The following is a 26,551-nucleotide window of genomic DNA, read 5'->3' as shown; positions in this document are numbered from 1 at the left end:
GAGCAATAACCCTGAGCTTGTTCCCCTTTGTTTGCATGGCTGTTAGAGTGCAGGGCATGTGTGAGTGCTGGTCTGCTTGAGGGAGCAGAACAGGGGACAGCAAGGACCTCTCTGGGAAGAGCTGGGGCAAAGGTCACCTTCAAGAGCAGGCCCTAAGCCTCTGTCTTCTCCTAAGCTCCCATTTCAAGGACCAGGCCTAAGGCCTGTCTGCATCTCATAGAGCAATACTGAGCAAGACTTTCCTGAGGTTCTTTTCCCTTCTTTCTGTTGCTTTCTGGAGACTCTTGAGTTTCTCATTCCATCAGCTGTGCAGATGTTCTCCTCACCTTTCACTATGTGTTTTGGAATCTCTTGGGTTTGTCACCAGACATTGGTTTGGTCACCAGCTGTGTTCAAGCTTTTCCCTTCACCTTGTAATCACTGAAACACAGAATCACCCAAGTTGGAAAATATCTCAGAGATCATCAAGTCCAGCCTACCACCAAACACCCCTGACATCTAAACCATGGCTCCAGGTGTCACATCCAATCTTTTTTTGAACACCTCCATGGATGGTGACTCCACCACCTCCCTTGGCAGCACATTCCATTGGTCAGTTCCTCTTTTTGGGAAGAACTTTCTCCTCATCCTGAGCCTAAACCTCCCCTGGTGTGGCCAATTATTAAATATTAATAACAACCATAACAGGACTCCTTCCCAGTACAGATTGTGTCCACACCCAGCAGAGGCTACACCACCTGAAGCCTTCTAACCACTTCTCTGGGACTCCTCCCAGTACCAACTATATCCCCTTTCCCACTTCATGACAGATTGGGCCCCATCCCACTACAAACTGTCTGCCAGTTGTTTGGAGCTGGATGTTCTGGTGTGTCCCATTCCCAGTCAGAAAGGCACTACAGGGTTTGAGAGGAGCCATTCAAAATAACTGGGATGGACAAACACTGCACACAGTGAAGAAGGCCAACTGCAGCTGGGCTATGGCAGGAGGAGTGTGGCCACCCAGACACAGGAGTTGTCCTCCCCGAGGACTCAGCGCTGCTGTGGCCACATCTGGATGCTTGGTGACTGGGTATGGGAATGTCCAGTCTGAAGGAATGGAGGGGAACTGAAGGGACTGCAGAGGAGATCTGCCAGGATGGGAGCTGACATCTCTGTAGGGAGGCTGAGGGACCTGGGCTGCTTCAGCCTGCTGAATGGAGGCTCAGGGCACTGCCATAGCAGGGTGCACATGGCTGAAGGGTGCTTTCAGAGAGGATGGAGCTCTTCTGGGGAGTGGGGAGAGAACAAAACTGCTACACAGAGCATCTTGGAAGGTTCATTGTGGAGATGAGACCAAAGAAATGTCCCTCAAAGGGCAGAGCTGCTGTGCATGAGGCCATCCAGAGGTGTCAGGAAATGGCAGGGAGAGCTGAGACAGCTCAGGGAAGGGATGGAAATGGCAGGGGGAGAGCTGGTTGGGGAAGCAAGAATGGTGTCAGCAGACTGAAGGGAAAGAGCTGCGGGCATGGGACAGTGTAGGAGAAGCTGCAGTAGGGATGACCAAGGGCTCTGGCAAGGCTGAGAGGCCCAACAGGACCAAGGTCTTTGTGCCCTTGGATCTGGCAGTTGCCTCTGCCATCAAGGCCTGTGAGGAGAAACTTGGCTTTGAGGCTTTGAGGTTCTTCTATTGCAAGGGCAGTGGTCAGGGCTTGGCCTTTCTGCTTCCTAGACCAAAGGCAAGTTTTTCTCCCCTGTACTTTGCCTTTGTCTGCCTGCAATCCTGGCCTCTAACAAGCTGCTCTAACGAGTCCCTGGGGAGCCTTTGTCAGTAACAAGCCTCAGTGAGGCCAATCAGTGCTTCAAGGTACTTTGGAGTTTTCTTCTGCCTTGGACTTCTTGAGAGGCTTCTTGGCAGTACCTTGTCAGAGTCTCCTGGCAGTACCTGAGGATGATGTAATCAGCCCCAAATACTCCATGGGGCTCATTAAATACTGTTGAACCTTTAATTATTGCCAAGGTTTCTGCAGCTAATTGGAGAGGTTTTTATTGATCAAAGTATGTGATGAAAATTATTTTTAAAGGTACAGTTCAATACTTTTCAGCAGGAAACCACAGCGAAACCTGACAAGGTCCTACCCTGGTCACTGCTCATCCTCACTCCCCACTGCCCCCCAGCAGACCGCAGGGCCACAGGTGAGGGACAGGAAATACCTTGCCAGGGGCTGGGGCACAGGGTTTGGCCCTTTGGATCAATGAAACCCCTCCAGCTTTCCTCAGCAGCAGAGCCACCTTGATCTGCTTGTCCTGACCTGTCAGCTCTGCCTCAGTTCTCTGCTCTCACCAGACCATGAAGACACTTTCCTTGTAGTGTCCCCCAGTGGAACCTGTTAACACTACAAGAAACTTCAGAGTTTGACTCTAACTTTGACTTCTGGAGAGGTTTCATCAGCCTCCTCTCAGTCCCTGAGGTTTACATGGCACCAAAGCCACCAGAGGGCTCCTTTAAATGCCTGGGCTCATCATCGAGCTGGGCCTGGCTCCTGGGCTGCATGGAGCTCTGGCCAGGAGTGGCTCCTCTTCACCACACAGCAGGTCTGAGGGCACTGCCAGAGCATCTCAGTGAGATGAGGAAGGCAGAGAGAGCTTCAAGGCAGCCAGGACTGGGAGGATGCTGAGAGCTCACTGGAGGAGAAGTCACTGCAGTCACAGTCATGGTGAGTCTGTGGTTGGAGGGCAGTGCAGCTGCAGTTCCTGGAGGCATCTCCTAAAGCTGGGGCTGTGTGCTGGGGCAGGGACTCTGCTGCCTGCCAGGCTCAGCTCTCAAGCACCCCAGGGAGCTCTTCATGCTGCTTTGGGGAGAAACTGTGGTTGGAAGGAGTCACCCTTGGCAGGGCAAGGCAGTGCAGGGCAGGACAGGGCAGGGTCTTTCTGTTGTGGAGGGGCTGTTGTGTGGGTCAGGGCTGCTCTCAGCTCCAGTTCATGTCCAGATCATTTCCAGTGGCATTTTCCATGACTATGTTCAGGCCAGGGATTCCTGACCCAGTCTCTCCTCTCCTGAATTTTTGCTTCCACTGTCTCTGGCCTGGCTGGTGAGGAGGAACACTCAGCGGTACCTTTAGAGAAGGGGCTGAGACTCTTAAACCACCACACAGAGCTTTACTGGGAACCTCACCAAGTGCCTACACTCCTCACCTGAGGGCTCTCCTGAGTGTCTGTCTGTCCCTCTCCTTGCCGGTCTCAGATGCTCTTTGTGCTGCTGATGGCTCTCTGGGCATGGAAGCCTCAGCTGCAGAGTCAGGCACAGACACTGTGAGATCTTCTGTGCAGGTGGGGCCACAGCAATGAGGTGTCCCAGCTGTCCTCCAGCCTGGGAAGCTCTGGGCAGTGCAGGCTGTGAGGCTGGGAATGAGCTGACTCCAGGAGCTGCCATGGTCATGCCTTGGCTGTGTCCTTGAGGTGTCCATCCAGGCTGTGCTGCCTTCTAGAGGACACTGAGGCAAGTGTCTCCTGGACAAGAAGTGGGATGATGAGACCCTGAGACACGGAGTGGTGTGTGGTGGATCCCTCTGCTCTCAGCAGTGTCTGGTGGCTTCTCAGGGTGACATGGGAGAATGGTCACCCTCCAGCTGAGGGGCAAAGCAGGGTGACAGAGAGTCCATGGGAAGCTCTCCCACTCTTGCCTTTTACCCTCAGCCAGGACCAAGGTGTGCTCCCGCCTAGGAGCTGAAGGAAAGTCCCTGAGAAGCAGTAGGTGTCTGTGTGACAGGGGAGGGTCTGTGGGGAGTGATTTTGGCTGTGCTGAGAGAATTCTTCTGACTTGTCACTGTCTCCTTCTCTTCTGGCATGGCCAAAGGCAGCAGATGTCCAACAGCAGCTCCATCACCCACTTCCTCCTCCTGCCATTCCCAGGCACAAGGCAGCTGCAGCTCCTGCACTTCTGCCTCTTCCTGGCCATCTACCTGGCTGCCCTGCTGGGCAATGGCCTCATCATCACCACCATAGCCTGGGACCACCACCTCCACACCCCCATGTACTTCTTCCTCCTCAACCTCGCCCTTACTGACCTGGGTGTCATCTCCACCACAGTCCCCAAATCCATTGCAAATTCCCTGTGGGACACCAGGGACATCTCCTATGCAGGATGTGTTCTCCAGGTCTTCTTTTTCATGTTCCTAATTGATGCAGAGTATTTTCTCCTCACCACCATGTCCTACGATCGCTACGTTGCCATCTGCAGACCCCTGCACTATGAGACCCTCCTGGGCAGCAGAGTTTGTCTCCACCTGGCAGCAGCTGCCTGGGCCTGTGGCTTTCTCTATGCTCTGCTGCACACAGCCAATACATTTTCCCAGCCCCTCTGCCAGGGCAATGTTGTGGAGCAGTTCTTCTGTGAAGTGCCCCAGATCCTCAAGCTCTCCTGCTCCACATCCTACCTCAGGGAACTTTGGCTTATTGTAGCCAGTGTCTGCTTAGTCTTTGTCTGTTTTGTGTTGATTGTGGTGTCCTATGTGCAGATCTTCAGGGCAGTGCTGAGGATCCCCTCTCAGCAGGGACGCCACAAAGCCTTTGCCACCTGCCTCCCTCACCTGGCTGTGGTCTCCCTATGTATCAGCACTACCTTCTTTGCCCACTTGAAGCCTCCCTCCATCTCCTCCCCATCCCTGGACATGGTGGTGTCAGTTCTGTACTCAGTGGTACCTCCAGCAGTGAACCCTCTCATCTACAGCCTGAGGAACCAGGAACTCAAGGCTGCCCTGAACCAACTGATCCCTGGATGCTTTCAGAAGCAATAAACTCTTTGTCTTCTCCTGCAGAGCAGTTCTGATGTCACTCAGTGCAGGCCCAGCCTGGCTGCTCGAGTTCTGGCTGCTGCTGGGGCTGTTCCCCTTGTGACAATGTTGTTCCCACACAAATGTCTTTCATCAGACCATTTCTGGTTCAGTGTTGTCCTGTCTGCTGTGACTCAGAGGCTGCAAACATGAGGAGCTGTGCTCCCTCTGTGTTCAACACAATAATGGACCCTGCAGGGAGTTATTTCTCTGAGTTCCTTCCTCCAAGGCTTCTGTGGAGCTGCAGGGCAGTGCCTGTGTGCAGAGGTGGAGGGGCAGAGTCCCAGCACAGCAGCAGTGCCAGGGAGCCCCAGAGCTTGGGCTGTCCTCATCTGCTCTTTCTTCCCTTCCACCCTCTCCTGCTGATCCTCTGTGCTGGGGCAAGGCCTGAGTGCTCTGGCAGCTTGTGCATTGTGCTGCTGTGTGGCAGTGCTGGGACTCCAGGTATGGACAGACCAGGGCTCCTTGTGGGAGAGAGCTGGGCTCCTGAACAGCACTGCCATCAGAACAGGAGGTCTCCTCATGTCTTCAGAGCCCAGTCCCCTCCCATTACAGACTGCTCCTACTCGGAGTCCAAACTGGATACCCTGAGCCCTTTCTAGTATAGACTCAGTCTAAACATGGTTCCTTTCACCCCTCCCAGTAGAGATCTGGCCTCATGCCAATACAGGCTGGATCATATTGTCTTCTTCCTCTATAGTCTGGGTCCCATCCCAGCACAGAATGTATCCCCTGTCTCCCTTCCTAGTACCATCTGCATCCATCACAGTACAAACTGCACACCCTCATGCCCTCCCAGTACAGTCTGGGCCTTGTCCCAGTGCAAGCAGGATGCCTTTCATCCCTCCAAATGTACTTTGGGCCTTGCCTCAGTAAAACCTTAATCCCCTTATGCACTCCCAGTACTGACAGGACAATCACAACTCCATACCCTAAGCACACCAGAGTCCAGTCTGGGCCATCTCCTGTTTCAAACTGGCTCCCATTAACATCAACAAGTTCAGTCCCAGCACTGTCCCAGTCCACTCATCCCATCCTGTGCTGTTTAATATTTTTATCAGTGCTATAGACAGAGGGATGGAGACACCATCAGCAAGTGTGCAGATTGCACCAAGCTGAGTGGTGCTGTTGATATGCCAGAGGGACAGGATGGCATCCAGAGGGCCCTGGACAGGCTGGAGAGGTGGTGCCCAGGTGACCCTCATGAGGTTCAACAATATCAAGAGCAGGGTCCTTCAGCAAAGGCCTGCAGGGACAGCACCAGAGGCAATGGCATCAAACTAGAGCAGAGTAGATTTACACTGGATGTGAGGAAGAAGTTTTTTACCATGAGGGTGGTGGAACACTGGAACAAGTAGCTCAGGAAGGTGGTTGAGGCCCCATCCCTGCAGAAATTCAAGGTGAGGCTGGACAGGGCTCTAGGCAACCTGATCTAGTTGAGGATGTCCCTTTCTGTCTGCAGGGGTTGGACTGGATGACTTTTGGAGGTCACTTCTAATCCAGACCATTCTATGATTCTATGATCCCAGTAAAGATTTGCCCTCAATGAAGTAAAACTGGATCCCCTCATCCCCTCCCAGTACTGCCTGAATCCCTCCTGCCTGACCCACCTGTTCTCCATCTCTGACAGGATGAGTGACTGTTGGATGAGGGAAAGGCTGTGGCTATTGTCTCCCTGGACATTCCAAAAGCCTTTGGCACTGCTCCCCACAGGATTCTTGCAGTCAAACTGGCTGCTCCTAGCTTGGATGAGCAATGCTCTGCTGGATACAGCCCTGGATGTGTGAAAGGGCCCAAAGAGTGGTGGTCAATGGAGTTAAATACAGCTGGTGGCAGGTCACAAGTGGTGCTCCTCAGGGCTCAGTGTTGGGACCACTTCTGCTTAACATCTTTAGTGATGACCTTGATGAAGACACAGAGTGTGTCAGCAGTGAGTCAGCAGATGACACCAAGGCAGGTGGCAGAGTTGACCTACATGAGGGTAGGGAGGCTCTGCAGAGGGACTTGGATAGATTGGATCCATGGCCAACGCTCCCAGGAAGAGCTTCAAGATGGCCAAGTGCCAGGTCCTGCACTTGGGTCACAACAACCCCAAGCAATGCTCCAGGGGCAGTGTGGCTGGAGAGCTGTCTGCCAGAAAGGGACCTGGGGGTGCTAATGGACAAGCGTCTGAATAGGAGCCAGCAGTGTGCCCAGGTGGCCAAGAAAGCCAAAGACATCCTGGCTGGGGTCACAAATGCTGTGTCCAGCAGGAGCAGGGAGGTGACTGTCCCCTGGAACTCAGCTCTGGGGAGGCCACACCTTGAGTGCTGTGTCCAGTTTTGGGCACCTCCATCCAAGAGAGATGTGGAGGTGCTGGAGCCAGGGCAGAGGAGGGCAAGGAGCTGGGGAAGGGCCTGGAGAATAAATCTGATGAAGAGCAACTGAAGGAGCTGGTTGAAGTCAAAGCTCAGGGCACTACAGATGCAGTGTGCACCTGCTTGAAATCTGGGGATGATGCAGCTCCTGGTGGTTGTGTGAAGGGAAGAAAACTTCCATAGTGTGCAAATTTCAGGGTTCAGAGTGGAGGTGTCCTGGTTTGAGGCCAGCCAGATCCTCTTTTGCTCCTGAGAGCACACAGGAGGTGAGGATAAAGAAAAGTCACTCAAAGGGGATCCTTGTGATCCAAGAGGCCCTGGCTCTGTGTTTCAAGAAATGGCCATGGAGAGCACAGACAGAGCAGGGAGGGTACAGAAATGTCATGGTGAGAGCTGCCAGGAAAGCAAGATGGGTGTCAAGAGCATGAAGGGAAAGAGCTGCAGGCATGGGGCTGTGTAGCACCAACTGCAAGGTTGAAAGCTCAACAGGACTGAGGTCTTTCTCCTCTTGTCTATGGCAGTTGCCTCTCCCACCAAGGCCAGGCAGGTGAAATTTTAGCTTGAGCCTCTGCAATTGACTGCCAGGCTCTGTGGTCAGGGATTGGCCTTTCTGCTGCAGAAACCAAACCCAAGGTGGGGGACAGTGTAGGACAACCTGTGGTGGGGATGGCAATGGGCACTTGCAAGGCTGGAAGACATCAGGAGAACCCAAGGCTTTGACTTCTTGGCTATGGCAATCATCCACCACCAAGGGCTGTGAGGAGACTTCCTAAGGCACCAGGGGGTCCTCAGTGTTTCCTTAAACACCCCCAGGAAGGCTGGGGACTGTCATCCCCTTGTCCTTCTCTCAGCATCACAAACTCTATACCCCACAGCACCTGAGGAGCCCTGACCCATACATGAGGGACAGGATCTGCCTGCCCAGGCACTGTGGTCAGGGCTTGGCCTTTCTGCTCCGTAAACCAAACCCAGAGTTTGCTCTCCTGCACTTTGCCTTTGTCTGCTGCAATCATGGCCTCCACTGAGCTGCTCTAAGGAGCCCTTGGGAGGCTTTGTTGGTAATGCTCTCAGTGGGGCCAATCAGTGCTTCAAGGTACTTTGTGTTTTCCTTCTGACTTCTGAAGAAGTTTCTTCAGTCTTCTCTCAGTACCTGAGGTTCCTGCAATGAGTCCCAAGTGCCCTAAGGAGATGTTTGTGTCTCTGCAATCTTCTCCAGGATTTCAAAGTGCACCTCACAAAGCTCAATTTTGTATGTCAAAGATAAAATATTTTACTCCATTTCAGTTCAGAGCAGAGATGATAATTCCCCAAGTGACACTGACCCAGGCTGTCTCAGCAGGACATCTGCACTTGCAGGAATGTCTGTCCTTCAGGGCTGACATTGAGTGGACAACTTTGCTCCTCACCCTCCCCAACCTCCCCATTGCTGTCACTGCCCACCTGGGGCTTACAAGGTGATTCAGCAGAATGTGTTCTAATCCAAGAGCCTCTGAATGACAGAGTGGATAAGGACAAGGCTGACCCTGACGGACTGCAAATCAAATCTATTTCTGTGGCTGTGCCTGGAGAGAAGCACAAAACACACAGACAGAGGGACAGAGCTGGCTGGGTTCAGTGCAAGATAGAAACTTTGACCCTGGTGACAGCAAAGGTGTCTGGCCACAGACACAGAGAAGTGAGAGGTAGCTGGTAGAGAGGCTGCCCTGGAGTTCAATTTCCTTCTGCTGGAGCTCAGGGCAAACACGCCCAAAGCTTCAAAATTCTCAGAGGATGAGAACTGAGCCTGGAGAAGTCTGACTTGGTGCTGGCCCTTGGTGCAGATTGTGCCTGAGAGATGTCTGAGTGGGGGAGATGCTGGACACAGCTGCTGTGATCCAGGAGAGCTCCAAGGCTCTGGCTTTAGGGTCACTGTTTTTAGAGGTGGAGGTCCTTGACTTTCATCAGGTGTTTCTCTGATCTGGAGAACCTTGGATGCTGAATCATCCTGGGATCTTTTGCCACTTGCACAGACCCTGAAGGTTTTGACCTCCAAAGTTTTCTATCACCTCGCTGTTGGCTGTGATCCAAGCACAGACGCACAGAGCTGGCAGGAGGTGACAAACCCCCAAGCCATAGAGAGAGCAGTGCAAGGCTGGGAGAGCGAGGGTGCAGCATACCAAGGACACCTCTCAGTGCTCTATTTCTCTCTGTCCTGATCCATACCTGGCTTACTCTGTGCTAGTTCATGGCCTAGGCAAGTGGGGAGGGGGAATCCCATCAGGTCTTGAGTAGATTCCCAGTGACAGGGGGACTGTGCCCCCACAATCTACTCTGTGACTTGAGTGCATTTCTCTCAGGCAGAGAGTGGCTGTGTGGTTGTCTCTTGTCTCTGTGCCTCTCAACAGAGAATGTCATCATCCAATCAGAATGGGAAGGAAATTTGGTGGTTCCTTAGCCTCCAAAGTGCCCAAGAGCTTGGGCTGTCCTCAGCTGCTCTTTCTTCCCTTCCACCCTCTCCTACTGATCCTCTGTGCTGGGGCAAGGCCTGATAGCTCTGGCAGCTTGGGCACTGTGCTGCTGTGTGGCAGTGCTGGGACTGCAGGCAGGGACAGGTCAGGGCTGCTTGTGGGACAGAGCTGTGCTCCAGATCATCACTGCCATCAGAACAGGAGGTCTCCTCATGCCTTCACACCCCAACCCTCTCCCATTACAGACTGCACCTACTCAGAGTCCAATGTTTTTCTCCAGTCCATTTCTGATTCAGCCCTGGTCTGTCTGATGTGACCCAGAAACTGTAGACATGAGGAACACTCTTCCCTGTGTTTTCAACACAATCAAGGACCCTTCAAGGTTTGTTTCTCTGAGCACCTTCCTGAAAGCTTTCTCTGATACTGCAGGGCAGTTCCTGTGTGCAGAGGCAAAGAGGCAGAGTGCCAGTAGAGGTTGCTTGGCTTGTCCAGCCTGGAAAAAGGAAGATCTTGGGAAGAATGAGCAGCAGCAAGGCTCTGATCCTGGGAAGAATGTGTCAGGCTCTTGTCCATTGTTCAGGACACTTGGACAATAGACAATGGTCTGAAACTGATGAGGTTGAGGCTACACAGAGAGAGAAAGTTTTCCAACATGAGGATAATCAACCCCTGGAAGCTGTTTTCCAGAGGGTGTGCAGGAGCTCTGCCCCAGGAAGTGACCACTACATGTTTGGCTCAAACCCTGAGGAATCTGCTGTGATGCTGGTTGGAGCTGGAGGTTGGTTGAGACACCTCCTGACGTCCCTTCCAGCCTGACTGCTGCTGTCTTCCCTTTGAGGCACTGGCCCTCTAACCTTAAATGCTGTCATGCTGGGATTCCAGTCCACAGGGGCCTCGACACGTGAGTGGATTTGGCCATCAAAGGCTTCCTGAAGTTTCACAAGGCCAAGGCAGGCAAGGTCTGCACTGGGGCAGAACAACCTCATGCCTCTGGACAGGCTGTGATGTGACCAGCTGGGCACTGATCCTAGGAAGGGGGCATGGGAGTCTTGATGGAAGCCACATCAGATGGTGAGGTTCCCATTTCTAAAAGAGGATGGAGAACCTGGAGAAGTGCAGAGAGATTCACAGTATCACAGTATCACTAAGGTTGGAAGAGACCTCGAGGATCATTAAGTCCAACCTGTCACCACAGACCTCATTCTCTCATGAAGGGCTTAGGGCCCCACAGTACAGGAGCTGTGTGGCAAGCTGGAGGCAGCTGGACCACTCTGACCTGATGAAGGGCAGGCACAGGGCAGTCTCAAGGCAGACAGCACCTGCCTGGAGAGGTGGTGGAGCTAGGCTCTTCTGCAGTGCCAGATGGCATGGCGGAGACAACAGCTACAAGGTGCTTGCTCCCAGGAGCTTTGCCCTGGGCCATAAGCAAGTTGGTGTCTGCTCAGTTTTGTCTGTTTTGTGTTCATGGTGGTGTCCTATGTGCAGATCTTCAGGGCAGTGCTGAGGATCCCCTCTCAGCAGGGACGCCAAAAAGCCTTTGCCACCTGCCTCCCTGTGACGGTTTTAAGCTATGCCTTTCAGAAGAGACAGCTACTGAGCACTCTGGCTGAATGTTTTGGTGTGAAAAGGAAAACAAAGATAATTCTAACCGAATTTCATTGGTAGATCAGTAGGAATGTAACTTTAAGGTTTTGCTCTGTGCAGTCAGTCTGAGTCTGTTTCAGTCTCAGTCTGGACATCTGTTTTCCTTTCTTCTGTGCTTGGTGCTGAGCTTGGATTAATGAGATAAGAAACGAATTCTTTTCTTCCCTTAGCATAGCCTTTGAACTAACAGAATTTCCCTCAATAATTACTTTTCTCTCTAAGCCTTTTTGGGAAAAAAGGGAGGCAGGGGGAAAAGGGTTTTTTTTTTGGGGGGGACCCTCCTCTATTGGAGAGGGGGCAGTTTTTCTGTGTTACTTTCTTTCCTGTATATTTTTGTATACACTGTAAATACTGCATGTTGTGTATATATTCATTGCAGTTCATTCTGCTTGTGAAATACAGCTCTTTTCCATTTTGCTTCTCTGACTGAGTTAGCTGTGGTTTTTTGGGGGGGGGAGAACTGAACTTTTCTCACTACCACACATACCTAAATTCCACCACCCCCTTTTTTCTGTTGTTGCTGATTTTAACTGAAAGTGAGAATGCATATTGTGTTGTAATTAATTTTGACTTTCCCTTTAACTATTTAAAAATATGGCAAGCTGGTGAGGTGACACAGAAATCCATATGAACATTTTCTCTACTCTCACAAAAATCAAACAATCATAATACTCAGTCCCGATTCAGATGGGGATTTTTAGTACCTTCTGCTGATTGATGCTTTTGATCTCAGATTATCATGACAGCTACTGTGATCGATGCTCGACTGCATGGGAAATGCTGTTCCTTCATAGTCTTGATTCTTCTGCTGTTGTTTATTGCGATGATTGCAGTTGTCATGGGGTAGTTACCTCTTGCTGGTATCACTAAAACCCTTACCTATAAAATATACTTTTTTTTTGGGTTATTTTTTCTTGACATATTTTTTAACTGATTTTTTAAAAAATATTATTTTGTTTTAATTTTTTATTTAAATTAATTTTTTTAGTATTTATTTAATTTTATTTTTAATTTAAAAATATTTTAATACTTTTTTCCTTTTTTATGTTAATTTAAAAAGATAATTTTGATATTTTTTTAAATCTAATTTTACTTTTTTCATTATTTTTACATTTTTAAAATTTTTTATTTCCTTTCTATTTTAATTTTTATTTTATTTGTCATGTTCTTTTTAATTAATTTTTAAATTTTTAAAGATGGTTTTAATTATTTTTAATTTTTAATTATTAATATTTTTTATTATTTTTAATTTAATATCTAATTTTTAATTTAAAAATATTTGTTAGTTTTTCTTTATTTTTAATTGTTTTTATTTTTTAATTTTTTTAACCTTTTTTATTTCTTCTTTTCCCTTATTTTTCGTGTTCATATTTTTGTTAATTCTTTTTTGTTTTAATCTAGTAGTCCCTATCTTAATAATCCCTTATTTTTTGCTAATAATCCTTACGGGTTTTGGTAATAGTTATTTTTTGCTGGTAATCCTTATGGTTTTGGGGGGTTTTTAATTGTTGTTGTTTTTTTATTATTATTTTGTTGAGTTGTTTATATTTTAATTTTTTTCATTTTTTTAACTTACTATTATAATTAGTTACTATTTTGTTATTTTGTACTTTATTTTTTGTAACTAAATTTTTTATTTTTTTTTGTATCTAAGTTGGTATTTTTTGTATCTAAGTTGTGATTTTTTGTTTTGTTATATATATTTTTAAAATTTTGTCTGTGTGGGGTTTTTTTACTATTTTTTGTATTTTTTTGTATATTTTGTATTTTCTATTTTTTCTAGTCAAAGTCTAAGAACGACATAGAATGATGTTACACTAGCTAAGGAATACTTTTTAAATTAATACCTATTTACTACAAACCTTAACTATATTACATGGAGTCTCTTTGAAATGCCAAGGCACACAACTAAGAAGGTTCGAACCAAAAGAAAATCTTACAATGTGAACTCATTACTCAGTAGGTATACCTTGCTGCAATTACTATGTACTAAGTACCTGTAAATACCAAATGCTTACCATTCATTATGCTTACTAGGAAAGCTTAGCAAAACTCTAAATAACAAATCTCTGAAAGACATTACAATCAGAAATTATGAAATTAGCACTGTTGCTTTAAATCAGAACAGAGCTTTGATTGGCAAAAGTCTTACCAGAAAATCCTCCCTCTTCTGGGGGTGGGGGTGGGTAGCTAGCAAGGTATGCCTTAGTTGCAATTGTTTCTGTATTAGGGTCTTAACGACTTGCAGCCTATCTTGTCTGAACGACCATTGTTCCACCCATACTGGAGTATCTGTTTTCCATTTTAATTTGAGGGTTGGTTGCTGACTAGTAGCCGCTACAGAAAAGGAACAGTAATGAGTTTTGCTCCTAGCTAACTGAAGGCATCTCAGTCCAACAGAGCAACTGGAAGGGTTAACACGTACAGTCTTACAGTGATTGATTTGCCACTGGGTCTTTGCTAACCCAGGTTGTTTGCATACCTTTTAAACCCATGACTTCAGAATTTGCCATGAGCAATGGCTAGAGACCATTCTATTTATGACAAGGTATAATAATGACATTGTCTCCAGTATCCACAATCATTGAAAATTGTATAGTTTGTCCAGAAGGGTGTCTGACAGTTACAATCTGTTCCAGTTTTCCGTTTTGAATTTCTAGGGCCAATGAGATATTAGGCATATCGGTGGAACCTGAGCCTTCCTGCCCTCAAATCCTGTTAGAAGTTTTAGGCACTCAGGACTCAAATGGTATTAGCTGAGCAATTTCTGTCCCAACAGGAATGCTAACAGGAGGGGTAATCATATAGAGCATAATTTTCATAGCCCAGTCATAATCAGAATGTATTGAACCAAGAGTTACAAGGATGCCCTGTCTAGAGGTAGACAATCTGCCAATTAACAGAGCACAGGGTCTGTGACCCAGAGGACCGAGCTGATAGGACTCGACAACGTTTTGTGGATTCACGAGTGATATCTACTGCTCTTGCCAGGTCTGCTCCGCGCTGCCAGAGGTGGCGGGGGGGGGGGGGGGGGGGGGCGGTCCAAGCACCCTGGCTTGGTGTCGTTGCACGGGGTGTACTTGCACTGCGGGAGCAATTTCCCTGCCTATGACAATCTGGAGTAAAATGATTAGGTCTGTGACGGTGAACACAGCACTTTCAAGTCTGTGCAGCAGTCAGGCACTTTGATTTAAGGCACCTGGGTTTCAAGAAGCACGATGTTTTCCACCCAGGTTGTTTCCCTTGTACGGTGGTCATACTGGTGGTTTCAGGACTGCTTCTATGGCCATGGCTAGATACGTTGCTGTTTATCGATGCTTCATTCGTTCTGCTGTCATGTGTCTGTGACCCAAAGGACCATGCCAATTGAACTCGACAACGCTTTGTGGATTCAAAAGTGATATGCAGCTGTTGTCAGGTCTGCTGTGCACTGCCAGGGGGGCTGCGGGGGGGAGGAGGTATGGTCCAAGCACCCTGGTTTGGTGTCATCACGCAGGGTATATTCATGCTGCAGGAGCAGCTTCTGCGACACTGGAGTAAAATGATTAGGTCTGTGACACTTTGGAGTCTGTCCAGCAGTCAGGCACTTGGATTTAAGGTACCTAGGTTTCTCAGAGGCACGATGATTTCCACCCAGGTTGTTTCCTTTGTGCAGTGGTCATACTGGTGGTTTCAAGATTGCGTCTATGGCTGTGGCTAGATACGTTGCTGCTTGTTGATGCTTCGTTAGTTGTTGCATCCAGCAGTCATGAGACAGTGGCACCTGTTGATAAAATGCTGAGAACCTGTTTAGTTTCTTCATTAGCATTGTCAAATGCCAAAATATCCAGCATTTCTACCTTCATATCGTGAGTCAGGTCTGAATGTATTGCTGTCGTATGTATGGTATCAACAAAGGAACCAAGTGTCCCTGTTAGATCCTGCTGAGTAATGAAAGGCACAGGATCAGAGTTATTGTCCTGGATGGTGGACCACCCTTTGATCACTACATCCTGACTTAATTGCAAAGCCTTATCAGGAAGCTGCATTTGCTGATAAGATCTGGCAAAGATCTCGCCCCAAGGAGATGGTTAATGGTGACACCTCCTAGAGTCTGCTGGCTGCCAGGGCGTGGCTTCCGAGCCATTTGCAAGTGAATTGTCACTTAATTGAGGAGTTGCAAGGTCTAAGACGGTGTGACTTTCAAGTCTGCTTGCTGCTGAAACTCAGGCAGCACTGTCTTAGATGTAACTTTTTTGTTGCAATCAGAATATCATCCATAGACTTATAGATGTCACAAGTCTATGTCACAATGAGTCTATCTAAGTGGGAAGAGAGTGCCTTGAGGATTCAAGCATGCCTTCAGGCTACCCATTGATATCGGCGGGTGGCGTCTGCCTTAATCGATGACTCACTCAGTAGATGCAGACTTTGTTGAATCCTCCGGGTGTAAGCAAATTGTAAAGAAAACGATCCTTCAAATGAATAGTAATCAGGTCCCAATTTGTGGGGACTGGGAGTTGGGAGGCCAGGTTGTAAGGCACCCATCCCCTCCATGATTGCTCTCAGACCTCATAATAAACACCATTTGCTGACATATGTGTGTGAAAAGGGATTAACGAATGTGTTGGAAACAACTGATTGATTACAGCAGTTGTGTATCCTGACTGTAGCCCATAGGTAGCTATGGCTTGTCTAGCTTCTGTTAAAGAACATTAGTCAGTTCAGAGATTAGTCATTGTTAACCTTCTCCATCTGTGACTACATTTCCCACAATACCTTTCCACCAGCTCAGCGGGACAGTTCCCTGTCCCTCCCACCTCCCGATCGCCCCATCGGGAATCAATTGGAATCTCCGTCCGAGTGCTGATAACGTGTGGAATGTAGGAGGCGGGGGGGGGTGTAGCGCAGCTGAAACCGCTGGGGGCAAGGGGACATTTCTGCCACTGCCATGGGGGCGGCTGATGCCGGGGTCACTACTGGTGTCAGTGCTGGTATCGTTGGTGTGTTGGTCGATGCCACCTTGATCAGAGCCGCCGGTACTCATGGGGGCCATGGGGGGTCGCAGGAGGCATCTCCAGGAGAACTGCTGGGGTGTGGGGCACCACTGGGGTGAGCGCCGCCAGGCTGAGGGCCACCGAGATGAGCGCTGCTGGGGTGGGAAGTGCAGGAGGGGGGCAGCCACAAGAATGCCCAATTGCGAGCCTTCAAGCGCTCCATTTTTCTTCCAAGAGGAGTTGTAGGGCAGGGTTGTCACTGTCCGGCCTCCCAGCATCGGTCCTCTCGACTTCCAAGTCCAAGCCGTCGCTGGTGGTATCAGAGGAAGATGTTAATGAAGGGGATCGAAAACGCCGAGCCACAGGTTTTGCTGCTTTTTTATGGGTTTTTCTCTGCTGGGTGCGGACGGCTGTGGTGTTATCTAGTAAACACGGTGTGCTTGCCAAGATGGCGGAGGTGGAGTCTCCTTTGTCTAATTCTTAATGCGTAGTGACCTCCATTTTGATTTCGCGCGCCTTATCAGTTCGATCAGGATTCACTTCTGCCGCTATTGACGTGGCAGGAGCAGATTTTTCCACGCAAAAGGACGGTAATAGAGAGCCGCAATTCATGTAGAAGGAGTAGCGGGCAATTGAAATTGAGGAGGATGCTGATGGAGCGGCAGACGATGTGCAGGGAGAGAGGAGGGGGGCGGAGGGCAGGGGGTGCCTTCCAAGTCTCTCTTTCTCGTCTCGGTTAGAACCAAACGCCGCAGCAGCTGAATCGGGAGTAGCCTGCTCTGCTTTTTTCGATTGCAATGTCCGTGACGATCCGTCACACGGTGCTAGAGCGAAAAGCTGCTTTTTTAAGCATTTAGCACCTCATCCCACAGCTGGGCTGCAATTTCGTCCCGTGCTTCGGAAGTAAAAGCTTATTGCCGTGGGGATGACTCTGGGCACAGGCTAATAGCCCTTTTACGATCCCAGAATTGCCAGCAATACCTCTCATGGAGAGGATAGGTGGAAGGCGTTTAGCACTGCCTCTTTTGTGGTGGCGTGCTGCCCCTTGCCTCTCCCCGGTCGCTCACTGGGCCAGGGTGAGATTCACTTCCTTTGTGAGCGCGCGCTGCTAATTTTCCAGCACCGGGGCAGTGCTGTCCGACCGGCTTTCCGTATCGCTCGGACGTACCTCTCTCTGCTGAGTCGATCAGTATGGTACTCCGAGGATCCCTTGTCCATGAGTTCAGGTTTATTCGGGCGCCAGATGTAGGACGACGGAGATTGGGAATCAATACGGCTGACCAATGTGATCGAGTATTGTTCCTTTATTGTTCCAGTGTTGCAGGCCTATGGTGCAGGCCTGAGGTGCAGGCCTATGGAGCAGGCCTGTAGTGCAAGTATAGCACAGTAAAGTGTAGAAGAAACAGGAGACAGGAAAGGCAGAAGTGCACAGCAAGGCAACTGCTACGACTTATATAAACTCGGAGTGCCCTGTTGGCATAGCTCCATTGATTCCCTCTGAGTGACCACACATTGCACTATTACAGATTATTGGTCCAACTACTAATGACACAACGAGGTTGTTGATGCAGGTGCATGTCCTGTTGTCCCAAGATAACTGTCCATGTTTATAGCTACCAGTGTCTTGTTTTAGTTACATGCTGCAGGCACAGCACTGTTTTGCTCCACTGCTAGCTAACTCTGCATTTATGCTGCACATGGCCTACCGCCATGTCAGGCTCTAGGCCTGCACTGCCAGATTGCTCACACTGCTCGTCGCTGGCATTGCCACATCGTTCTCCTCCCCGTCCCATTTGTGTGCGCTTATTGGTTGTAGCGCCTCCTCCCTGTTCCCGCCGGGGGCATGCTCACCCCACCCTTCCCCTTTTTGTTTGGCACCATCTTGGGGCGCATATGGAGGAGGTCTAGCCCAGATGTCCTCAGACTCCGATTTCCCCACGGCACCCCAGGCCTCCTCGGCTAACTCACCCCAGAAGGATTTGGCTTGATTCTGTCCCTCCACGAGCGGGTCAGGGTTTGGGGATTCCGGGGGCACATTGCCCTCCCGCAATTCCTCAGGCTCGGCAGAATTGCCATCGTCTGGGGGACGCGAAGTCCGCATGGCTGCCCCGACTCCCCACCTCAGGATGGCCAACAAACAGTCTCCTATCGCCCTCCAGATCCCCCTCTCCTGCCTGGCCCCCTGCAGAGCCCGCACGACTTTTCCCCACGACCTAAGATCCTTCCCACAGCCTGAGGACATCGTCTCCAGAGCTAGCGCTTCAGTGCATCTGCTCCACGTTTCTTGGTGGAGAATGTCCACCGGCTGGCTTATGACCCCAAGCTGCAACAGCCTCACGACTGCGAGAATAAAATCTTTGGGTTCACAATCAATACCCCACTGCCTATGTAACTGCGACACGACCTTCACAAGGGCTTCCATCCTCCTTGTTGGTCCGGGAGCGTCCTCCCCGCCGGGCTGGTCCAGCCGCTCCGGCCGCCGTTCACCTGATTCCAGGTGAATTCCCGGGTTTCGGCACCACTTGTTGCCTGTCATAGGTGTGGCGACCTGGTTCAGGAATGGCCAACCCCAGACCGCTCAGTCCATCAGCTCGCAGACACCAATGTGGTGGATGGCAAATGGCCTTTATTAGTGAACGACACTACACGATATAACTGAGGTTTACATCACTTCCGTCTGCTTGCACTGTAAACTAAACGCTATTGGCTATCAGGAGAGGGGCCCTATCTTCCCATACAACGCGAGATCTTCCGGCCACTGGAGCCTAACTACCTACAGTGGTGGAACCCACCCGTGTTTCTGGTGTGACAGGAGGATCCCCACACCTGGATGTGTTGGAAGCTGAGTACTGGGATGCAAGCCACAGTTTGCTTTCACTTGGAGGCATAGAAGGAGTCACTGGACTCAATTGCCCCAGAGGTGGAAACACAGACCCAGCATTTGCAGCATTTGGACTGGGCATGGACTGACCCAGACTGTGCTGGAACAGAGTGGAGCTGCAGAGCACCTGCAGTGAGCAGCCCTCTGGGTACTGCAAAGCAACCTCCTGTGGAGTGAGAATGGACAGTGCCTGAGGCCTGCTGCTGATTGTTGCTGGGCATGGTGCAGATGGCACAGAATGAAGGCTTGGGAATGTCAAAGGTTAATTTGCTTCCATTACTCCACACCATCCTGCCTCATGCCACCTTCACAGGGACAGTGCTGGCTGGAGCAAAGTACTACAGGGCTTGAAGTTCAGATTACAACATTAGACACTACCTGTTCTGGTTGCTGCTGTTGGGTTCTGGCTCTCAGGTGCTGGCTCTTTGCTGAGGGGGAGTGCTGCAGGGGTTTAACTCCTGGCTGTTGCTGCTCACTGCTGTGCTTCTTTCTGCAAACAGCCTCAGGTCAGTGTGCATTATGGGTTCTCATTTGGATTCAACCCTTTTGATCTTATCTCAAGTCCTTATCTCAACCCAGAGGGTTTTTTGATTCGTGTGTGTGTTATTTTTCCTGCACTTCTGTTTTGGGGGGGAACAGGCAGCTTAACCTCTTCTCAGCTCTTCAACTTGTTCCAGCCCCAGAGTGGAAAGCCAACAGAAGCTTTCTGAGTTCTTCCAAAGATCTACATGAGCTTCCCCCTACACCCTCCAAAGATCCCAAAAGTCAGTCCTAGGACCATCCAAATCCCAAACACCTAAGATCACCTGAAAGCCCCTGCAGAATGCCTCTGAGATGCCCCTCAAGACTCCTCTGAGAGCCTCATTTTCCCCTCCTTGAACTGGGCACACAGCTCCACCCCATCCCTTGGGAGCAAATGCCCCCAAAATTCAGGCATTGAGGCAGAGATAACTGAAATAAAAGCAAACAGACAGGATTTGGGTAACTTTTGGGTTTTATTGAGACAATTGGTCAATGGACAGAGGATTTCTTACCCCAGGGAGACACAAAGCATTGGGGAAGAACCAGACAGACCCTGGCAAAGCCCTGCCCAGCTCCACTGGGCGCTCCAGGTATGCCGACTCAGCACTGTAATTGTTCTCATTAGCAATAATTGGTGTTCAGATGGGCAGGAGGTGTTTGTTGCTGCTGGTGTCCCCACTCCCTGAGAACTGCAATGGAAAAATAGATGCTTTTGGTGCTGGGAAGGCCTTCTCAGAGGGGTCACGATTACTCAAGAGATTCTAGGTGGATTTATGCCTCCCCTGCAGTGCAGGCTGCTCTCTGGTGTGGGTGCAGCGGTGATGGTTGAGGGATCGCTTCTCGCTAAAGCTCTTACCACAATCAGCACAAGTGAAAGGATTCTCACCAGTGTGGGTGCGGCGGTGAGCAATGAGAGTGCTCCTCTGGCCGAAGCTCTTCCCACAGTTAGCACAGGTGAAAGGTTTCTCACCGGTGTGGGTGCGGTGGTGGCGAATGAGAGTGTCCCTACGGCTGAAGGCCTGACCGCACGCAGCACAGCTGAACAACTTCTCGCCAGTGTGCACACCACGCACACTCCGTGCTCCGTGAGCGCTCGCTTGTTGGTGAAGCTCTTGCCGCAGTCAGTACAGCTGTAGGGCTTCTCACCATTATGGATGAGTTGGTGCTGGATGTATCGAGTACTCGTGGTGAAGCTCTTCCCGCACTCAGCACAGGGGAACAGATGCTCTCCAGTGTGGATGCGGCGATGGATGGTGAGAGTGGAGTTGCGTTTGAAGCTCTTGCCGCAGTCCCTGCAGGTAAAGGCTTTCTCACTGGTGTGGGTGAGGTGGTGTTCCCTGAGGTGAGAGAGCTGTCTGAAGCGCTTGCCACAGCTGTCACCAGAGAAGGGCTTCTCTCCAGTGTGAGTGAGGCAGTGCTGGGTGAGTTGGCCGCGCAGGGTAAAGCGCTGACCGCAGTCTACACAGATGAAAGGTTTCTGTCCAGTGTGGGTGCGGCGGTGCTGGGTGAGATGACCGCGCTGGGTGAAGCTCTGACCACAGTCCACACAGGTGAACGGTTTCTCTCCAGTGTGGGTGTGGCGGTGTTGGGTGAGATGACCGCGCTGGGTGAAGCTCTGACCACAGTCCACACAGGTGAACGGTTTCTCTCCAGTGTGGGTGCGGCGGTGCCGAGTGAGAGTGCCGCGCTGGGTGAAGCTCTCTCCGCAGGCACCACAGGTGAAAGGTTTCTCTCCGGTGTGGGTGCGGCGGTGCTGGATGAGCTCGGAGTTCCAGCGGAACCTCTTGCCACAGTCACCACAAACGAAGGGCCGGGAGCCAGGCTGCGGGCAGTGGTGCTTCACTAGCTCTGAGCCACCTGGGAAGCTCTGCCCACACTCAGGGCACTGATTCAGCTCTTTGGGTGACACTGAGGGACCTGCTCTGGCTTCATCCTCCTCCATACATTCCTCCCCCTCATCCTGGTCGCCTTCATCACCATCATTATCCTCCTCTTCATAGTTGTCATTCTCAGCATCATCCTCCATCTTCTCCTCTTTTTCCTCCCCATCCTCCTCTACCTTGGGACTGCATATTGGCTGCTCCAACTTGATCTCTGGGTGCTGCTTCTCCTCCCAGCTCTTGCCTGGGTCCTTCTGTGAGGCCATGCTGTGGCAGGAAGGGGTCACAGCTCTGCAATAGGGAAGATGGAAGCACCTGAGCCCAGGATCTCAAACCCTCAGATCCTGCCTGGGTCATGACAGTCCCTGACTCCCAACACCCAGCTGGAGGAGAGAATGCAGAGGGGACCTCAAACCTTCAGTTTCTGCCACAGTGTGGGCACAGACCTCTAATACCTGTGCTGAGACCCCAGGTTCCTGTGATCAGTGCCCTGAGGTACTCTGGGATTTACACATGGTCTTGTCCTACTCTCCTCGAGCCTGGTGACATTGGCAGGGTGGTTCCTGGCCCAGGCCCACTCTTTTGATCTCCCCTGGCTCAGACAATGGAGGCAGCAGCACTGAACAAGGAAGACCAAACCACCTCCAACCTTCTCTCCCAGCAACCTCCAGATCCCAACCCCCAAAAATCATCCCCTGCTCACAACTCACCCCCAGCAGCCTGGAGCATTCCTCAACTCCCACAACACCTGATGTGCCTCAGAGTTCCTGGAGAGGTGAAATATGCTGGACAGGAGGAGGTGAAGGAGGCTAAGAGCTGCCCTGGGGGCCTAGGATCCAGCTGTTAACCCACTCTGGGTTTCTTACCTGTTGGGCTGCTCCAAGGGACAGATCTGCTAACTCTGCTCTTCCACAGCACAGAGGGGCAGGGATGATGGAGAGAGAGGGACACAACTCCTGCCACAGAGAAGCAAAGGTCTCAGAGAGCACTGACCTGCAAGGGATGGCTCAGCACTGCCCAGCACCAGGCAGCACAGCTCAGCCTTGCTGGGGGCAGCTCCCAAGCCCAGCAGCACAGCCACAGCACACAGCCAGGGCTGATCAAGATGGGAGACCTCAACAAGTGCAGACTCAGCTCCTTGCCCAGCACACAGCCACCAGCACACAGCTGCAGGCCAGCACCACAACACAGCTGCCTCCACACAGCCTCTCCCAGGCCTTGCCTAAAGCTTCCTCCCACTGCCTGCCCAGAATTCTGCTGCCTGCACCTGCCTTTGCCAGCAGATCTTGCTCTGGCCACAGCTCTCCTCCCAGGTCCTGCCCCCACCCCACACACTCTGTGCTCACCTTTGACCTGCACACACCTCTCTGCTGCCCACTCCCCAACAGAAGATCACAGCAGCCCTCAGGACACACACAAAGGGAGCTTCATGATCTCTGCAGATGCAGCAAAGGGGGAAGGGACTTGGGCAGCTTCTTGCTAAACCTCTTCAGCCCTCACTGGGATGCTGGAGGAGTCTCTGGCTCCTGCCCAAACCTCACACCTCCAGCACCCTTCACACACCTGCAGCCCAAAGAGACTCACTGGAAAGGGTTTGGCTTCTTTCTCTCCCTGACCATTTCTCTCACCTTGCTCTTTGCAGTTCCCTGGAGCTGCCACTCCACATCCCCAAGAGAAAATGAGGTTGGATGGGAGGGCACAGTGCCCATGGGCTGCTGTTCATCTCCCAGCTGACACAGGCAGAGCTGCAGCATAATTCACTCCTTTCACCTCCTCAAATGCTGCCAGATTCTGCCATTCCCTGCACACACATTTGCCACCTGGGCCCTGCATCCTCTCCCCTTTTTGGGGGCACAAGGCCTAATTCCTGCCTGAGCATTCTCAGGCCTTTCCCTCATTCCCAGCTCATCCATGTCCCTACTGCCTTGGCTCTCCCATGGCCCTGTGTCCCCCACCTCCACTGCCACTGCAGCTGGAAGGGTGGAGTGGGAAATGCTGTGGCTGAGGAGCATCTAAGGAACTGGGCTGGAAGCAGCAGCACAAGAATGGAAGGGGCCTGAGACTAAAGGCTGGGATCAGCTGGAGGGCTGAAAGAACAGCACCAAGCCAAGGGGGGGTTACAGATGAGGGCTGGGGAGGGACCCTGCAGACACCTCAGGCAGCAACTGATGAGAGGAAGGGGGACAGAGAGGGAGTGAGACCTCAGGTGACTCCTGCCATGGGCTATGGCTGGGCTGTGTGGCTAGGAGCCCTGAGTGCCTGCTTGGGCTGTGCTGGATGTCAGGAGGGGTCAGGGGACTGTCCTGAGCCAGGCAGGGTTTGGAGCTTGGAGCTTCTGGGGTCAGCTGCTGCCAGCACCATTGGAGGTAGGAGCCAGGCAGAGCCACACAGCTGCTGAACTAAGCCCTCCCACCCCCTGCAGCCTTCACCCTCCATCTCTCCATCCAGTGCTCCAGCTCCACTCACTTGCTGCCCTCTCAGTATCCACAGGGTCCTACAACATCACCAGGGCTGATCTACACAGCCAGCAGGGCCCAACAGAAACCCCTGGATGAGAGCATGGAGGAGAATCCCTGTGGTGGGTGGAAGGCACTGGGATGTCGTACACCAGAGATCAGAGACCTCCAGCAGGGACAGCAGAGTCCAGAGGGACACCACAAAGTGTCATCTAGCTTAGTTCATTCCCACAAGGCCTGCACCCATGCTCTACAAAGGAACAGCACAGGATCTCCAACCTCCTTTGCCCTTCCTCTCTGCTCCCAGGAACAGCTTCTGGGATCTCTCTCTGCAGAGGAGCTTTGAGACCTTGGCAGTGCTGCCAACTGTGGCCTGGAGCAGCCTGGCTCACCTGGGAGCTGCCTACCAGAATCTGTAACTGCAGCTCTTGGGTATGGGGGAGGAGGGGCAGAGAGGCATGGGGGAGGGGGAAGGCATTTGGGGCCTGGGGTTCTGGCCTGCTTTGCTGGAGCTCTGGAGGAAGCTTTGGCCTAGGGAGGTTGTTTGGGTCCCGTGGCCCAGGCACACTATGGATTGTTGTGGATTGGATGATTTGCACTGTAGGATGCAGCTCTGAACAGCACAGCCATGGAAACTGCCCAATTCCATCCAACCCTCTGGGCACAGCTTGGCATCAACTCCTTTCACAAGGCTCAAAGAGAGCCTCTCTGCCTCCTGAAACCTAAGGCAATGCCCTGCAGAACAAGTTGGAGGAGCTCAAGGGGACAAGCTGCAGAGGGGGCCCAGGGCAACCTCCTGAGCTTCAACAAGAGCAAGGGCAGGGTCCTGCCCCTGGCCTGGCACAATCCTCACAATCAGGACAGGCTGGGGGAGGAGGGGATAGGAAGCAGCCCTGCAGAAAAGGACTGGGGGGTGCTGCTGGACAAGAAGCTGGACAGGAACAGACAGGGGGAGCCTGCAGCCCAGAAGGCCAAGGCCAGCCTGGGCTGCACCAAAAGCAGCAGGGCCAGAGATGGGCAGAGGCCATCCTGGCACTTGGCTCTGCTCTGCTGAGACTTCACCTGCAGCACTGCAGCCAGCTCTGGAGCCCTCAACACAGGAAGGACATGGACCTGATGGAGAGGGCCCAGAGGAGGGACACAAAAATGATCAGGGGCTTGGAGCAGCTCTGCTACCAGGACAGGCTGAGGGAGCTGGGGGTGATCAGCCTGGAGAGGAGAAGAGAAGACTCTGGGGAGTCCTAAGAGTGACCTTCTGGTACCTCAAGGGGGCTACAAGAAGGCTGCAGAGGGACTCTTTGAAGCCATTGCCTCTGGTCCTGTCCCTGCAGGCTTTGCAAACTAGAGCAGAGCAGATTGAGATTGGAGGTGAGGAACAAGTTCTGCACCAGGAGGCTGCTGGAACACTGCAACAGGTTGCACAGGGAGGGGCTTGAGGTCCCAGCCCTGCAGATGTTCAAGGTGAGGCTGGACAGGGCTCTGGGCAACCTGAGCTAGTGTAGGATGTCCCTGCTGACTGTAGAGGGGCTTGGACTGCAGCACCTTTGCAGCTCCCTCCCAACCCAAACCACTCCAGGATTCTAGGAGTCTAAGTGCAGCCTCCAGGGAGAGCAGGAAAAAGATGAGGCAGAGGAGGACAAGGAAGAGGACAAGGAGGAGGAGAACCAAAATCCCTTCCTAACTCCTCCAAACCTCTGCCAAATTCCTGGAAAGCTCTTCCAGCTCTGCAGAGTTCATTCTGAAGAGAGCTGAGGGAGTTGCTAGGCTCAGGGATGTCTTGCACACTCTGCACAAATGCTCCAGAAGCTTTCCAAGTGCCCTCAAAACCAGCAGCACAGCTCTGCTGCCACACAATGCCAGGCTGCAAGGGACCCCAAGGCTCAGCTGCTCCAACCTTGCCAGCTGACACTGGCCTGGAAAGGAGCTGGCCCAGCCCCCTGCCAAGCTGAGCCTTCCAACTCTGCCCTGCAGGGCAATCCACCACTGCCCTGGGGAGAGGATTCCAATGGCTGACTGGCAGGGAAAAGCTTTTGCCTCTGCAGGGCACTGTGCCACTTCAGCTCAACTCTTGCAGCAGCTCTTTGAGATCTGCCTTTGGAGCACCACAAACTCTGAAGCACTGCAGTGCAAAGCAGCTCAGCTTCAACTTCCAACTGCCTGAACTCTCACATTTTAAATTGAAGGCAGAGGCCAAGCTCACACCCAGCCCCCAAGCTCAAGAACCAGCAACTAAGGTCAGAGTCAGCTCCCAAGCACAAGAATCCAGATCAGAAATGCAGAGCCAGCCCCCAGGCTCAGAGCCAGCTCCTAAGTTCACATCCAGGCCCCAAGCTCAAGAACCAGCAGCTAAGATCAGAACCTCTTCCCAAGCTCAGAGCCAGCCCCTGAGCTCAAGAACCAGCAATTAAGGTCAGAACACTTCCCAAGCTGAGAGCCACCTCCAGAGCTCACACCCAGGCCCCAAGCTCACAAGCCAGCAAACCAAACCAAACCAAACCAGGTTGGAAGAGACCTTCAAGATCATCACGTCCAACTCATCAACCAATCCAACCCACCCAAACAGCTAACCCATGGCACCAA

At 51.5% G+C, this 26,551-nt stretch overlaps 2 protein-coding genes across 2 annotated transcripts in view; one reads left to right on the top strand and one right to left on the bottom strand.

Annotated features, from left to right (window-relative positions):
* The window catches only part of LOC137458957 (zinc finger protein 850-like), a 142,183-nt gene that overhangs the window by 27,977 nt on the left and 87,655 nt on the right, over positions 1 to 26,551 (bottom strand). Inside the window, 2 exon segments of the mRNA XM_068170245.1 lie at positions 20,504 to 20,711; positions 20,714 to 21,416. Of these exon segments, the coding sequence (XP_068026346.1) occupies positions 20,504 to 20,711; positions 20,714 to 21,416 (911 nt within the window).
* Positions 3,840 to 4,772, top strand: LOC137458959 (olfactory receptor 14A16-like). Its single transcript, XM_068170247.1, has one exon. It carries the CDS (start codon positions 3,840 to 3,842, stop codon positions 4,770 to 4,772), a length of 933 nt encoding a protein of 310 aa, XP_068026348.1.

This window comes from Melanerpes formicivorus, unplaced genomic scaffold (genome assembly GCF_026170545.1).
Source record: "Melanerpes formicivorus ecotype bairdi unplaced genomic scaffold, bMelFor1.0.p_v2 SCAF_301, whole genome shotgun sequence".
In the NCBI taxonomy this organism is placed as follows: domain Eukaryota; kingdom Metazoa; phylum Chordata; class Aves; order Piciformes; family Picidae; genus Melanerpes; species Melanerpes formicivorus.
The sequence above is the reverse complement of the archived record's forward strand: the minus strand, read 5'-3'. Positions and strand labels throughout refer to the sequence as shown.

Excerpts from the sequence above, each read along its gene's own strand:
- LOC137458959 (XM_068170247.1), top strand. The coding sequence starts at position 3,840 with ATGTCCAACAGCAGCTCCATCACCCACTTCCTCCTCCTGCCATTCCCA.